This window comes from Clarias gariepinus, chromosome 12 (genome assembly GCF_024256425.1).
Source record: "Clarias gariepinus isolate MV-2021 ecotype Netherlands chromosome 12, CGAR_prim_01v2, whole genome shotgun sequence".
NCBI classification, from domain to species: Eukaryota; Metazoa; Chordata; class Actinopteri; order Siluriformes; family Clariidae; genus Clarias; species Clarias gariepinus.
In genome coordinates this window covers 22,718,756-22,735,528 of record NC_071111.1, presented here as the reverse complement: position 1 = coordinate 22,735,528, position 16,773 = coordinate 22,718,756, and the positions used below count along the sequence as shown (strand labels likewise).

General features: G+C 38.4%; 1 protein-coding gene across 1 annotated transcript in view; it reads left to right on the top strand.

Annotated features, from left to right (window-relative positions):
- lrp6 (low density lipoprotein receptor-related protein 6) overlaps positions 1-16,773 on the top strand; it is a 53,542-nt gene that overhangs the window by 641 nt on the left and 36,128 nt on the right. The window contains exon 2 of the mRNA XM_053508670.1: positions 3,078-3,477. Coding sequence (XP_053364645.1) covers positions 3,078-3,477 — 400 coding nt within the window. The remainder of the gene's footprint in view (positions 1-3,077; positions 3,478-16,773) is intronic.

Sequence of the window (16,773 nt, the reverse complement as noted above, 5' to 3'; positions counted from 1 at the left end):
TAGTTTTCATTAGCTCCTGCTGCATTGTTGTGAATCGCTAGCCTGCTCTTAGTTAGCTAGCCTTAGTTAGCGTGACTTAACTGGAGTTCAGCTGACTGCTGCTTCGTCTTTCAGTCATTTATTTATTTATCTTTTTATTCATGTATTCATTTTTAATTAATAATAATGTCACATGAGTTCCTTGGGATTTGTTTGTGTGTGTGTGTGTGTGAGAGAGAGAGAGAGAGAGAGAGGCCTGTAGTTTGAAGAGGTTAAAAACAACTATGGTGCCCCCCCCCAAAAAAAAAAAAACTTGTTTAAGATAGACAGTATGTATAATGTTTATTTCAGATACCAGTTTAAAGAAAGAAAGAAACACGACCAGTCAGATCTAACGTAACACTAATCGCACTGCTTGTTAGTTGTTGTGTAACTACTCACTAAGTAGTGAGTGTTCCTAATATTTTGACCCCTGTTTAGGATTGATGCCTAGATCACAGTTGTTTATGCTTTCATGACATCCAGGTTGCACCGTTTGCAGTAATATATAATACACTATGTATTTTTTTTGTACTTCGAAACTTGTTAAACTTAAAATGGTACTCACAATAATCTGTGTATAGATTATAGTTCGATTATAGTACACGCACACCAGCGTTTCCATTCGTAGACAACTACTTTATGTAGACATCTCATTTCCAGATCTCAAAGGTTAACAGGTGTGCTAAGGGTGTCTAAGAAAAATAAAGAAAAGACCGAAAGCTTGATATTATCAGCAGCCAGCCATTAAGAGTCTGAAGAAAGAAAGGGGGGGGAAAAAAGTGGCAGTCCCTATATTTACACTCTCCTGAGTGAACCGAGGGTGTTGGACAGACTTTAGTGAGCCGTCCTGCTCCTGCTGGTCTGCAAATTTCTAAATGTTTTTAAAAGGAAATTACCCGTGTTTAAAAAAAAAAAAAAAAAAACATCCCAGCAGCCGGAGGCCAGGAGTGGAGGGTCCCCCCCCCCCCAGCGTGTACAGTGGTCGATGTGTCAAACTGAGGTTTGAATTCATGCCAGAACACCCTGCGGAGGTGCGAGTTCCAGAGCCGAGGAAGTCCTCGAGGTTATACTGCTTGAGAGCTGAATAAATACAAGCTGGCAGTGGTGGAGAGAGAAGATGTAGGGAATGAACTGGTAGTTTGGTGACGACGAAGAAATTGGTTATGAGAGAGGGTTGTATTTAGTGTTTATTGGACATTTCATTTTTGTCTCAGCTGTGTCCTGTGATTCAGTGTGCACATGTTTTGAAGCATGTTGGAGTTAAAATATTATCAGCAAACATTAAAAATGTAAGACAATTAGATGTCAAGACATTGACCACTGTTAGTTGAAGTTTTTTTTGAAATACTGTTCATATTTCAGCAAAGAATATGTTTCAGATTGAAACAAACACAATATATACAAACACACACACAGTGCTGGGTAAAAGTATAATCTGTAGTACAAATGTTGTTATATACTATGCTTATCGTGTCTGTATTGTTATTATTATGTACAAAGCCATTTACTATTTCCAACCACGGCTTAAAAAGTAATAAATGAATAGTGTTACAGAAGAATATGTGCATGCATGTAAAGAAAGTAACGTATTACATGACTAACTAGTTTTCAGATTGAAACAAACTAAAAAAAAAAAAAAAATGTTGGCTTTGGTGTTTTGCAAGAAAGTAGAATGGAGCGAGTGAGACAAAGCTACCAGAAGAACTCGTATTCTCCAGCATACTCACATCATCATAAGGTTGCAGCTTATTACAGCTAATATATGTCTATAGTAATAGTGTAGTTATATGCATAGCGCACTTATAATAATATACACATGTAGTTATAATAATATACATAGTGTAATTATAGTCAATATACACACAGTCAGGAATTTATGAGTTTGTCGATTATATTGGACCGCACAATTTAATTAAAAAAAAAACATTGCGACTATTTTAACTCGTTTTGCAATTGTGATTTAATCTGCAATATTTAGAGAAGTGATCTCATTTAGACGATGCTTGTCGATATTTATTGACTCAATGTTGTCAAAAAAAAACAACAAATACTTAAATTATTGACAAACTATATAAATTCCTGACCATATGTATGTGTGTGCATGTATTACATGTAAGAAACTGCAGCCTTTTTCGATTAAATAACTAAACACGTCTGTATTGCGATTTAAATTTTTGTGATTATTTGTGCAGCACCAGAAATAATGCATTAAATAATATTGCAGTTTAAAATGGAAATGCAATATATGTTAAAATAATCGCAATGTAAAGTATTATTAATATTTATTTTGTTTGTTTTCATCAAATCATGCAACAGTAGCTCAGGAGACGAAACAATCCGAGGCTTAAGTTTTACCTCTTTTTGAAAAGCTTATTGATGTGCCTGGTATTATTGCTACCCCGCAGACAGACTAGGTGTAGCATCAGATAGAGTTGATGTGTGAGTGTACTAACTGAACTGTTAGCAGGAATAGAAAACAGGAACATGTTGCGCTGTTACACTTTTTTATTCTTGTTGTTCATGGTGTGAACATTTACATGTCTTTAAACGAATATCTTTTGCTAGCTAGGTAGCAGCAAATTTTTTCCCGTTGGCTGCGCGAAACTTGGAGTTGTGTCTTTGATTCCAACGGTGTGCTTGAAATTATTGATCATAAGCGTGGTTGGTCTTGGGATTTTTATCTATATATATTATTTGTCTTTATATATTCACATGAGCTTTTCTTCTTGTTTATAACATTTTGTGCAGCTTAAGTTTTAGTTCAAGAATCAGATTCTTTAATGATTGAACTCTTTTTCCAAAGTTTGTAGTTATTTAAAAAGATCTTTTATAAAGATGTCACAGCTTAGACAAGGTGTATCATGGTGTGATTTATTACAATGTGGATGTTACATTATTAATTGTTGAACGCTTCCAGCTTCTTTATATCCGAGTTTAAACTTCTTGAGTTGTTTCATGGCCTTTAGGTTATTCAGATGAGAAATTAAACATTGTGTGTGTGTATGTGTGTTCGAGTCTTTCATTGTGTGATCATGCTCTTTTGTTGTCTTCTACAGCCGTGCCTTTCCTCCTGTATGCCAACAGGCGCGACCTACGGCTTGTGGACGCAGCCCAAGGACACAGCACCAACGCCACGGTGGTGGTGAGTGGCTTGGAGGACGCAGCGGCCGTGGACTTTGTTTACGGCAGAGGTTTCATCTACTGGAGCGATGTGAGCGAGGAGTCCATCAAACGAGCCGTCCTGAATGGTTCCAGCCTCAGCACTCAGAACACGGTGGTGTCGGGCCTGGCCTCCCCTGACGGTCTGGCCTGCGACTGGCTGGGGAGTAAACTTTACTGGACGGACTCTGAAACGAACAGAATCGAGGTAGCCGAGCTCGACGGTACGCTCAGGAAGGTGCTTTTCTGGCAGGACCTGGACCAGCCGAGAGCGATTGCTTTGGATCCAGCCAGAGGGTAAGTTGGGGAAATTATTACCATTATTTAAGATTGTGCTCAGCTCTCTTTGTGGTCAAGTTACAAAAAAAGGTTTTGATGCCCTTAGAAGGCTGAATAGAGTGATGACGTAATGCCGACAGATCTAGATAGAGTTTACTTCAGACTAAAGACGTGTTCTAAACGAAGACATGCAGGCTGCCGGGATTACGGTGTGTGCTGAACGCTCAGGAAGAGCTGAACCTTGTGCATGTTTTGTCTTGTCAGCCAGTTGTTTTAGACTCAACAGCCCCATAGAGCAGAATGTGAGTCGTTCAGCATGGCTGTATGGTCTCTTGGTAGGGTTAACGTTTGTGGTAACTCGCTGCAGATAAAAAAATTTTGTGCGACATGCTTGTAAATTAATGTTTTGCATAGAATGAGCTTCTCTATCTCTCTCTCTCTCTCTCATTTGTTTTTTCCAGAGAGCTAGAGGTCTGTGGCTGGCTCCTATTCACCTATACCCTAGTATTTAATCTAAGGGTCATACATAATGATAGTAGCAGAGTGATCAACGCCCCCCCGTTTTAATATTTTAACCTACATACTGATTACAATGGTGGCTATCAACTCTTTGTTGTTTTTGTTGTTGTTGGAAAAGTATTGTGTTTACAATATATATACAACCTTGTATTAATCCCCCCAGGACACGGGGCATGAGTAAAGTTAAAAACTGCATTCCTGTGGCATGAGAGCAGTCAAAAAATAAACAAGTTGCCCAAGATTTACAGTCTTAACACATTCCCTAGGGGTGTGAATATTTTTGGTGCAGATATGGTATATTTGAGAGAAAAAAAAGGGTCCTGTTTTAAAGGTAGCTCGCAAGTTTCTTTTTGCATGTAATAAAAATTTCTAAGGTTTTTTTTAGGGTTTAAAGAACAGTGATCGACAATGTAGGGGACACAAGCGACATGTTTTAGAGGTGCATCCACATTTTTTTTTTTTTTAGTGCTCGTAACGTTCAGGAAGACGTTACCACCGGTGGTGGTGGTGTGTTGTGATAACGAGTTTAAGGAACTTTTTCTCTTTTATTCCTTGTAGCTTCCTAATTCTAGATAAAGAAGAAGCAGGGGGTTTTTGAGGACGGAGTGTGAGCTTTATATATTTAAAATGTGCGTTAAAGCTGAGGTTTTCAGGAAGCTGCGTGTCATGATGAGTAGTGTTGAATGTGTCGTTCAATGCACAAATCTATAGCCTAGAGCGCTACGGTGTGCTATGCCATGTCGTTAAAGCTTTAATAAGTGCGATAAAGTATAACATGTTAAGTAACAGCGTCAGCAGTTTAGAGCCTCGAATAATCAGGCGCTGTTTCTTCCTCTGTGATTTACCTGAGCGCTGAGCCATCCTGGAAACCTCAGGAACCGGACGAGTGCAGATGTAATCTGAGTGTTTCCCGACCACTCCACCCCCCACACGGCTGAACAAAGGCCTGATGGGTAACTTGACACTACTGTCTAGTGGTCCCTCTTAGACCTCCCCCACCACACACAGAATTTAACTAAAATGCTGCTGTGCTCTGCTTTGCTTTGCTCAAAATGCCGGTTTCTCCTTGATGCATGACTTTGTAAAAGCAGCGGCTTTGTTCACACGCTCACCTGCGTATCTTATGTACATCTGCCGTGTTCGGTGGTTTCATGTACAGTGATGTTTGAGCTCTAGCTTTCCTTAAAACTTTCTGCTGTCATTGTGTTCAGGAAAGTTCCTGATTTAACTCCATCTTAAATTGCAAGGTTTATTAGTTTAGACAATTCAAAAGCTCTGGAAGTTTAAAGCCCAGGATACGCACGGCATCCATCTCGAGTATGCAACAACATAGTTAAAAGCAAATATAGTTTGGTCTTCAGAGCTAGACATGAACATGTCAACCTCTAAGTAATGACGAGCTGACTTGTATTTGAACTTGCCACAAACTAAAATAAAGCTCGGTTCCATTAATGTAAAATTCATTACGTTTATACAGAATCACTACATTTAGGATGCAACTTTATAAAATAAATGTCTACATGTGTTTTTGAAGCATGAAGCTTTTCCTTAATGGTGAAGCCACGTTCACACAAGTTATGAAGATGCATCATCGTGTGTCTGGACGGAATAATCGGATTAGACGAGCTGTGGTTTGGTCACGGCTAATTGCGTTCTTCTGTTGCCCCACCCGCCGGTTTGTGTATGTATCTGGCCAGGCTCTAGATGGCGACTGTGATTGGGGTAGGAACGATTGCTCCCCTTTACATTCCATTCACATTACTTTTGTTCCCCAAACTCGGGTTCACTTGTGTATTTTCAGGTTCCAATATTTTGAAGGGGACCAACGGCCCTGATGATGTCATGGCCAAACAGTGGTTCACTTCTGTGTTCAGGTTCAGGTGGCTTTCATATTTGATGCAAGCCGTGTCGAGCTTAAGACCACCTATTTAGGCAGACTCCGGGACGGTGATTCTTGACTTTGGGGTCAAGTGTTTTCGGGAATAATCTTGGGGCCCTAATGTAAAATGTTTCTCCACTTTAAAGAAGTGTGGTCACATGAGTTCACCTGGTTGCTTTATGAAAAGGGTTCATTTGGGCTCTTAAAGCTTTGTTTGTCTGGAGCGCTGTATGGTAACCTTATGGTGAAGAAAATACCCAGTAGAGAATCTTATTGCTCACTTTACAAACCATATGATTTGTTTCAGACTGGATTCGCTAATCTCCTAAATGCCTTTAGTAATCGAAAGTGTAATAAACCAGTAATGCCATTGACTGGGGAGAAGGTGTTTTAGTATTGGACACATTTGCAGAGTTGGTTCTACATTTATATTAAGCGCTTTAGTTTTTATAAAGCGCTAAGCGATCTGTCTACAGCTGATGAGCGTCAGCGTTAAACTATTTGCGGCTTGCTGAGCTGTAACGAGGATCAGCTAAACCCCTCGTTTTTTATGTATATTGGATCCTTGACCAGAGCACCAGGTTACTCGTGGTGCGTGCTTCATTTTAAATGCCTTCGTTTACTTCAGTGCTGCGTCAGACTGCAGTCATGTTCCTTGCTGTGTCACATCTGGATTTCTGGACACGTTATTTATTTGTCTCATGTCCTCGAAGTTCCATTTGTCTGTGCTTTTTAGAAAATATCAGATTTCTCACCATTGTGGGTTTTTTTCCATTGTGTAACTGGTTCATAAGAACTGTACAATTTAGTCAATTATACAGGTGAATCAATCTTTTGTTGGTCAAATCAATTAATTTGAACGGCTCGGTTAGTTTGTGAGTTATAATTTTTAGAATAATTTAGGTCATGCTGTAGCCTAATAGCTTGAGGTTAGCATTCCCTGTTTATTTATGCAGTGAGCTCTCATGCAGTAAGCTCTCAGCGAAACATATAGTGCCCATAGGGCTGGCTGCAGCTAAAGATTATCTATCTGAAGATCTATTGATTATTACTCCTATCGATTCCTCTAGTTGGTGCAGTGCTAACATGTAACATTCAAACACACAGCACAATTTACAGAGCGTTTACAGGTTTATTATACCTTTAGTAAGGGTTAATAATTCAAAAATGAGGAGAAGTGAGGCAAAGATAAATCAGCATTAGTGCAACAAAATTGTATTGGAAAAATCAAAACAGTTAGAAATCTAATTGAGTAAACAATCTACTCAGGGTCATGATGGAGCACATTACTGGCCACATTACACATTAGCCCACAGCTTTTGTGTTTTACACATGAAATGAGGAATTACATGAACTTAACAACACTGATTCTGTGGGCACTGGTGGCTCAGTGGTAGGTGTTTTGCCTGCCATGCGGAAGGCCCGGGTTTGATTCCCAGCCAGTGCCCAAACCCTAGCCACTGGCTGCAGTGCCGTTCCCAAGCCCGGATAAAATGGGAGGGTTGTTTCAGGAAGGGCATCCAGCTAAAACCTGTGCCAAGTTGTAGTGCTGACTGGAAAGACCAACAACTGAAAAACCCTGATTCTCATCATTCACATTATTTTATTTCATACTTCATGTTTAAATCATACTACTGCTGTCATACCCACATGCCATGTCTTTACCCTTCTATAGTTTTATATGTTATATCTCTCAGTTTACAATTACACTTTGCACATTCAGTGTAATTTTTAGATTTGGACATATTTCTATTTTAATTATATAAGAATTTTATATAATGTTTATATATGTTTATTTTTTATATATGTTTTTTTTAAATGGAAAATGCTATTCCTAGTTTAATTCTATTTTTCTAGTGCAAATTCCCTTTTATCGTAGTGAAATCTATTCTATCCTATATTTCCATTTAAGGACACACAGTCATCTGAGCGTTTTACTGCATATCATACTGAAAAATGTTAATTTACTTTTAAATAATTACATATGTTTGAGGTTTTGATGATTCTTGCTAATGTTCATGAAGCTCCGACCCTAGAATCATATACAGCGCCTGACCTAATTTTCATCCAAACGCACTCAAAACTTTGGGACCTCAGATTTTTCTTTTGCTAAGAATAGAGCTTAATCAAAGTTTTTTATTTTTTTTATTGTGTTTTACACAACAGATGGGTGTAATGTTTCACTCTTAATATCCTGATACAAGGATCCTGATCCTTGAAAACAACGTTTTTCAGCGTACGCTCGATTCCGGCACTTCGCCCGGCCCTACATTAATGCGTGAATACTAGGCATGTTTGCTGGATTTGAACCTCTTGAACAAATGGAAGATGAGAGCTGGACCACGTCCATTGATAAAATTATAGACGCTATTACATCATTGGATTTCTGTGTGTTCACCCCTTCACTTTTCTCTCATTTTCCCATCTCCAAAGCGAGAGGTGCATTTGCATTTAAATTTGCGCGAATGCAGATGAAAGGCTCTCTCTCCACCGTTAATCTATTCATTAGTTTGATTTAAATCCGTGGCGTTTGTGTGTGTGAAAGGGAACATGTTAAACTAAGGCACCAACCGTTTCACCGGCCGTTCTCCTAAGGGGTTTGTTGCAGATTGAAACTAAACGTATTTTATTAATTTTTTTATTAATCGTAATAATAGGCGTTAGTCATGTTGGAAAGAATTGTTCAGGGACTTCTTTGATGAAGTCAGTGTGCAAAAATAATTTGAGCATTGTGAGTTAACATACGTTCGTATTGTAAAAATATTCCTGCCGATGAAGCTTTTCTGTACTTCCAGAAAGTAGATTATGTAAGTGTGGAAAAATACAGATATCTCATTTTAACAGGAAAGAAGTAGTTAAAAAACGCATTTCTCAACAATGATTGTGTGTCTCAGTGTCTCAATATATCAGTTCACTGCAAGTTAAAGCAGAAAAAAATAAAATAAAACCAAATTACGATGATCAAGTCAAAAGGACAAAATCTAGATATAATTAAGAGTTTTTTTGGAACCCTTGTGAAACAGGTTAAATCTTATTCACTTACATCTCAATAGATGATGAGGATCTACATCTTCTGGTATATCAACAGTGAAAGAAACCGCTAACTGCCATCTGAGTATCAGAGGATAAAACCACCCTGTAGCCTGATAGCTTGAGGTTAGCTTTCACTGTTTATTTAGTCGTCATGCAGTGAGCTCTCCAGAACAGCAAAACATATAGTGCTCATAGGGCTGGCTGCAGCTTAAGATTATCTATCTAAAGATCTATTGATTATTACTCCTATCGATTTCTCTAAAAGTTATTGTGATTGATGTCGCGACCCCATGGCCCCACCCCCTGGTTGGATGATTGATCCTATGATAATTATTCACTTTGGGCTATTAATATTCATCTTCTTTTTTTAGTTTAATCTTTGAATTTTTTTAGCTGAGTGTTTTCTCATTAAAGGTAAATTATATTTATTTTACCAAAAATGTATTCATGCCTTAAACTGACCTCACTCTAATGGATATTCAAGCTGCTGTCTCGTCGAGCACGGGAGTGTTTTCTTTTGAGCTGCTCGTTCATAACATTTGTGATGCTGTGGCGAACCGTTCCAGTTCTACACAGTGCACAGAGCACCTTTTTATTAGATTTCTGTTTAAAAAATTACCTCATGTATAATGATCGGATGCATATCTTTTCGAGGGATGAATTCTCGTCTTCCATCACGCTCGTCCAAAACAGGCAACAAGCATAAACATTACGGCACGCAAGTCAGTGTGTATATGTAGTGCAGTGATTGTGCTACTCCTTATTTTTCATATTAAATTAAATGATGATTTAAGTTAAAGTAAATCAACAGAAAAAAAATGTTTTACTGTGACATGCTGCAAAGTGCCTAAATATATAATTGGTTGTTCATGTAACAACCTCAGCAGCAACCTCATTTGCCTTCTTGTCTGTTCCAACCACTCTGCATTTATCTAATCACTGGCCTGATCATCTCTCATCATTTGCACCTGTTTCTCACTGGTTCATGCATTATGTTAGATGGTTTGAATGATTTACGGTTCACTGTGCGGTTCAACAAATAAAACTATTCCTCTGAATCTAGTCAGGTACAGGAACTGGACTAAAAATAACATAAGAATTAATTTATAAGAATAAAAGACAAAAAGTCCCTCAGGAAACCTGGAGAATCATTCCCCAAGACTACATTAAAAATATAACAAAGTCTGACTCTTTGGAAGCAAAATATAAGGAAATGAGGTGAAGTCAAATCCAGCTTTTATTTACTATAGATCATTCTCCAGACTGCTCATTGGTCAGAATGCTACTTAATTTGGGACGTCTATTCCGATCATATTTAGTTATTTCAAGGTAGTTCAAGTTATTCCAGCTCATTAAATGGTCTGTTAGGCCTCTATGATGCAGTTTGGCTTCAGTCTTATTAGTACTGGCTGTGAGCCTGTACAAATTAGATTTAAATATTTTTCAGAGGTAAAGCTCTGTATCCAGGTTTTGAAAAACTTTCATGGGACCCACGTGTCCCGTCCTGACTGAGCAAATAGATTTATCAATTAAAATGAATTCAGTTAATTTACGGATCATGGGACTGCTATGACGAATGATGCGTATCACAATACACAGGTTTGCAGTTTTGTATTTAAGGAGAAAAAAATGGTAAAAGTGAAAACTTTTTAAAAAACAGCCTTTTTGTTGTATTTTACACATTCAGTGTTAACATAATCAGTGTTGATAATTATTTTTTTTTTTTACTTTTCAAAATTGTTATGTATTCGATTACTCAAAAAAGTGTGTTGTAGCTTTTGTTTTTATCTAGTAGGATATTTATATGGTGGTATTAATCAGCTCTGATTGGCTGTGCACCTTAGTTATAAACTGTACAAGGCTAAAGTTTGTGTTGGCATGTATTATAGACATTAAAAAACTGATATTAAACTGAATTGGTTTAGTTAATTTTTTCAGTTTATCACATTCTTCAAGTCACTAGCTTGTGATTCGATGTAATCATATTCAGTAATAAAATACTGCATAACCTTTAAACATTGATTAGCTAATTAATTAATAAGCTCAATTTTCCATCACCTTGTCCGTTTGTCTGTTAACACACTACTAATGTATTAGGTAGCTGGTTCTTAGTAGGATCGTCTTTAACTGATTATTTGCTGACAAGATTAAACCGATTAAAACTTTCTTTGTTGAAAATGTTTGTTGTAGAAAATAATGCTCCATAGGCCAGATAGCTGCTAACATATGCATACACGATGGCACACATGTAGCTTAAAATGTAAAAGAAAGAGGAGGTATTCACGTTCTGAAAAAGAAACAGCGAATCAGAGTTTACTGTGTCAGGGTGTTTAAAGTTGCACAAGCAGGGTTGCCAAATTGAGGATTTATTTTTTTTGGTAAATGGTCAATGTTTTATCAGTTCTGTATTGTGATTCTTTTGTGTGACAGTTCATGTATCGCGACCCTGTCGTCTTCACCAAAAAAATTTAAAATAATTCTTACAGGTGGCTGCACAGTGTCCTGGTTGGGTGGAGGGAATTATTCGCAACGTTTATTGTAACATAATATGAAAAAGACATAATATCAAATCTAGATATTCGAATTTTGATATTGCAAGACAGATTTAATCTACACCTAGGTATCGCAATATTGTGTTGGCTGATCCCTGGTGGTTCCCATCCCTGTCAGTCTTTAGTTTCCTTTCTTATTCTGTTTGTGTAAACTATTTGGGTTTCATTCTTTTGTCTCACATTACCAATTTGTTGGGAATGTGCAGCCATAATTACATTAAATAATTTTTTTTTTTGTAATGTGCTTTTTAACAGTGGTCATTGTCACAAAGCAGCTTTACAAAATTAAAATAAAAGTTATAATAATATGAATTTGAAAAGTGTGAGGAAGTGGGTATAAATTTAAATGATGAGATTGTATCGGATGTGCTAGCCAAGGGCGTCAGTTGCGAAGAGAAACTCCCACATATGGCAATAATAAGAAACCTTAAGAGGAAGTACATTTTATCATTCTCAAGACCACCTTGTCTACCAGACACAGGCACAGGTCCTAAGCACAGAACAGTTGTGTCCTATATGATCAAAATGAACCGGACTTTGGGGGCAAGTGTTCTCGGAAACTAATCTCATGGTCCTAATGTGAAAACGTCCTAAACTTACCTCAGAAGTGGAAACTATAGTGTTAGTAAAATCTTACTGTACCTTCATGTTCGTATTTTGTTATAATAACAAGCTATCCTGCTAACTGAGATTTAGGGTGCTTGAAGAGATGCTCTCGAGAATGATACCATGTACTCCGGTATGAAGCGAATCGGATACGGAGGTCAATCGTAACTGAGAACGAAAGTTGATCGCTGTTTATACACAAAGTCATAAGTGCCATCAACCTACTTTAAAGTCTTTAATAATGTCTCTGTAGCTGTTGCTAGACGAGACTTTCAATTAACCGTATATCCTTGGACAGAGCGAACAACAGGCATGCTTTCACGGAGACGTCGTCTTCTTTTTTTTCTTTTCTTTCCACTTCACATGTCGAATGTCTCAAGGTGAGAAACGACATCGTTGTAAATGATTGAGAGTTACGAATAGAACAGTACCGTTTCTTTGACTCTGCCCCTCCCTCTTTATCTCTCTGTCTTCTTTATCTCTCATCTCACCTCGTCTCATCTCCTTTCTTTTCTCTCTCTTCCCCTTCTACCTGAGCCAGTATTTTATTATGATTATTTTTTTAAATCAGGATGAATTGCACTTGAACGGTCTCTAGTGTCTCGCCGATGTGTTTGGGATATGCAGGTTAAGGAGTTTGAAGGCGGGGTTTTAGTTTAAATTTATATGCAATGCTGTGTCCTCACCAGCCGAGATGTAAGATCAGGCGTGTTCAGTGTTTGATGAAATCTGCTGCATTTGTTGGTCATGGCTCAGTTACACACGCACACACAGCATCCTCTGTCTCATTGTAGTCTCCTTAAATGGGATCCGCTTTATTTATTTATTCATTCATTCACTCATGACATCGCAAATCCTCATTCCTCCCTCGTTTTGTTTTCCAGAAGACCAGTTTTATTGGTTGCGTGTTCCTCACAAAGCTCCATTGTTGCCCCGTTCAGCTGTTGTTCCTCGCTGATCGGCGCTGTTCTTTCAGCCAAGCTCTTCCCCCATTGTGCTTTCATCCACGTCACTGTTTGTCGCGACTCGGCTCGCAGAAAAACGTCTTTCTTAAGCATCTCCAGACTTGTTCCTTTCATCTTTGTTTGTGCCGTCCTTATTTGTCGCAAGCTTTCAACACACATGCAGAGCCCAGCAAGACCAGGTTGCAATTTGGAATTCTCAAGCAATAAACTGGGAAAATACCAACAGAAACGCCTTCAATTCCGGGTAGCACTGCCGGCAACAACTTGATTGCTTAAAGATCGTCGTCACATCAACACAGCACATGTAAAGCATTAAGCATTGTGCGGTGTAATGTCTCTTTCACCCCAGTCCACTTCTCTGGGAACACCGAACTTATCATTCCGCGTCTACCTGTTAAGAAGCACTTGTGTGAGCTTGTTTATTTTTCAATACATTTGACTGTAAGGATTAACTTGTATTTGGTACTGCAGATTTAGTTAAAGGATTTGTTTTTCAGACTGACCCGTTCTACAGGGTTTGTGTCTCAGAGGAGGCAATGACGTTCTTTCTTACTGTGAATAAAAGGGAAGTGTATGTTACCAAACACGGCTGGTTGTCTGGCGTTTAACTAATCTAATATAGTAACAGTATCAGAACTTTTAAAACTACATCTAAATTTTAGTTAGTGAAATGTTAAATAAGTCTTGCAGGGCTAGCCATCTAGGCTAAAACACAAGTTTTTGTGCTGTGCGGTTAATATTCTGTGAGACAGAAAAAAGTATCAGTAGTCAGAGGTGAAGCGAATTGCATGTGCGAGTTGAAAATGTGCACTAATCTCATGGTCCTAATGTGAAAACGTCCTAAACTTACCTCGGAAGTGGAAACTATAGTGCTGTGAAAAACTTACTGTACCTTCATTTTCGTATTTTGTTCTAATAACAAGACTATCCTGCTAACTGAGATTTAGGGTGCTTAAAGAGATGATCTCGAGAATGATACCATGTACTCGGGCATGAAGCGAATCAGACACGGAGGTCAATCGTAACTGAGAACGAAAGTCGATCGCTGTGTATGCACGAAGTCATCAGTGCCATCTGCCTCCTTTAAAGTCTTTAATAATGTCTCTCTAGCTGTTGCTAGACGAGGCTTTCAATTAACCGTACATCCTCGGACAGAGCGAACAACAGGCATGCTTCCACGGAGATGTCCTCTTTTTTCCCCCTTTCCGCATCACACTTGGATGTCTCAAGGTGAGAAACGACATCATTGTAAATGATTGAGAGTTACGAATAGAACAGTACCGTTTCTATCACTCTGCCCCTCCCCCTTTATCTCTCTGGTAATGTGAAGGTAACCGTAGTGTATAAGTCCGTGTTCACACTGCAGTGAAATTTGGCTCAAACCTATTTTATTTTTGTCCCTCATTTCCCTTATCCCAAGATTTCAGAGGACAGAGATTTTAGCAGGTTATATGCCAGATCGTGTATTGTTTACTAAGTGTGTCATTATTGTAACATGATGTGCTGCTGCTGACTTAAACTGGGACCCTCGTAACTTTAGACTGAGCTGTTTAATGTTTAACATCGTTTGTTTTTTTATACACTGTTTTGTATTAATATTAATAGACAGTGTTGTGCATGAGTGTGCTGAAAGAGCATGGTTTATTGAAGGTGAACCGAGCGGCTCAGTTTACAACAAAAGAAAAGTGAAAGTGAGCGTCTTTAACATGCCGGGTGCTGAACATTTGGTGTATATATTTGTTAAAATTCTGTGAGTCAATGGAAGAAGTAACAGTCTCTTTCACGCTCTCTTTTTAGTCATAGTAGTCAGAGATGAAGCGAATTGCGCGTGTATAAAGTAGAAAAGTTCACTGCTCTGCTCTATTTTTTTAATATAAAATATATTTATATATATATATCATGATACCGCTGTGCTAATTAGTATCACAGTTTTATAAATATTCTATGTGTGAAAAAGTGATTGCCCCCCTTGTTAAAAAGTAACTTAACTGTGGTTTATCACACCTGAGTTCAATTTCTGTAGTCATCCCCAGGTCTGATTACTGCCACACCTGTTTCAATCAAGAAATCAATTAATAGGAGCTACCTGACACAGAGAAGTAGACCAAAAGCACCTCAAAAGCTAGACATCATGCCAAGATCCAAAGAAATTCAGGAACAAATGAGAACAAAAGTAATTGAGATCTATCAGTCTGGTAAAGGTTGTAAAGCCATTTCTAAAGCTTTGGGACTCCAGCGAACCACAGTGAGAGCCATTATCCACAAATGGCAAAAATATGGAACAGTGGTGAACCTTCCCAGGAGTGGCCGGCCGACCAAAATTACCCCAAGAGCGCAGAGACAACTCATCCGAGAGGCCACAAAAGACCCCAGGACAACATCTAAAGAACTGCAGGCCTCACTTGCCTCAATTAAGGTCAGTGTTCACGACTGAAAGAGACTGGGCAAAAACGGCCTGCATGGCAGATTTCCAAGGCGCAAACCACTTTTAAGCAAAAAGAACATTAAGGCTCGTCTCAATTTTGCTAAAAAAACATCTCAATGATTGCCAAGACTTTTGGGAAAAAACCTTGTGGACAGATGAGACAAAAGTTGAACTTTTTGGAAGGTGCGTGTCCCGTTACATCTGGCGTAAAAGTAACACAGCATTTCAGAAAAAGAACATCATACCAACAGTACAATATGGTGGTGGTAGTGTGATGGTCTGGGGTTGTTTTGCTGCTTCAGGACCTGGAAGGCTTGCTGTGATAGATGGAACCATGAATTCTACTGTCTACCAAAAAATCCTGAAGGAGAATGTCCGGCCATCTGTTCGTCAACTCAAGCTGAAGCGATCTTGGGTGCTGCAGCAGGACAATGACCCAAAACACACCAGCAAATCCACCTCTGAATGGCTGAAGAAAAACAAAATGAAGACTTTGGAGTGGCCTAGTCAAAGTCCTGACCTGAATCCTATTGAGATGTTGTGGCATGACCTTTAAAAGGCGGTTTATGCTAGAAAACCCTCAAATAAAGCTGAATTACAACAATTCTGTAAAGATGAGTGGGCCAAAATTCCTCCAGAGCGCTGTAAAAGACTCATTGCAAGTTATCGCAAACGCTTGATTGCAGTTACTGTATGTATGTGTGTATATATATATATATATATATATATATATATATATATATATAGTTAAACATTTTAAACGAACTTATTTAAATAATTAAAATAATTCACTCCTAGCACTCGGATGCTGTGCTGCCTGCCAGTGCGTAAATAGTTTAGTTTGCACCACCTGTAGGATCATAGTGGAACTACAACATTTTACCACCTCAAAGGCAAACATGTATAAATACGAATTAAATTTGTTTAGATTTGGTGTCAGTTGGTTGAAACATGACACTATAAATCTCTAGAAAAATATGCCGAAGTTATGTACTGTGACGTGTACTGTATTAACTGTGTTAAAATGGATCTTACAAACTAGAATTTGCTGTCTGAATCATGATCATTGGACTTAAATCTGAGTGTTATAAATCCGGTGTTGTGGTATTGTAGTGCGCCGTACAGGTTACTGCTGACTAAATCTGTTAACACACACACGAGTTAGTAGTGTTATTCAAACCATTTCAAACCATGCCGTGTATTACGTCCCAAGGACGTTTTTAATGCGGAGTGGGTGTCTCGGGTCCCTCCACCTCAACTTTCATATTTTATTCGATGCCTTATTTTATTTTTTATAACAGCAGATTTTACTGGCTACACACACACACACACGGA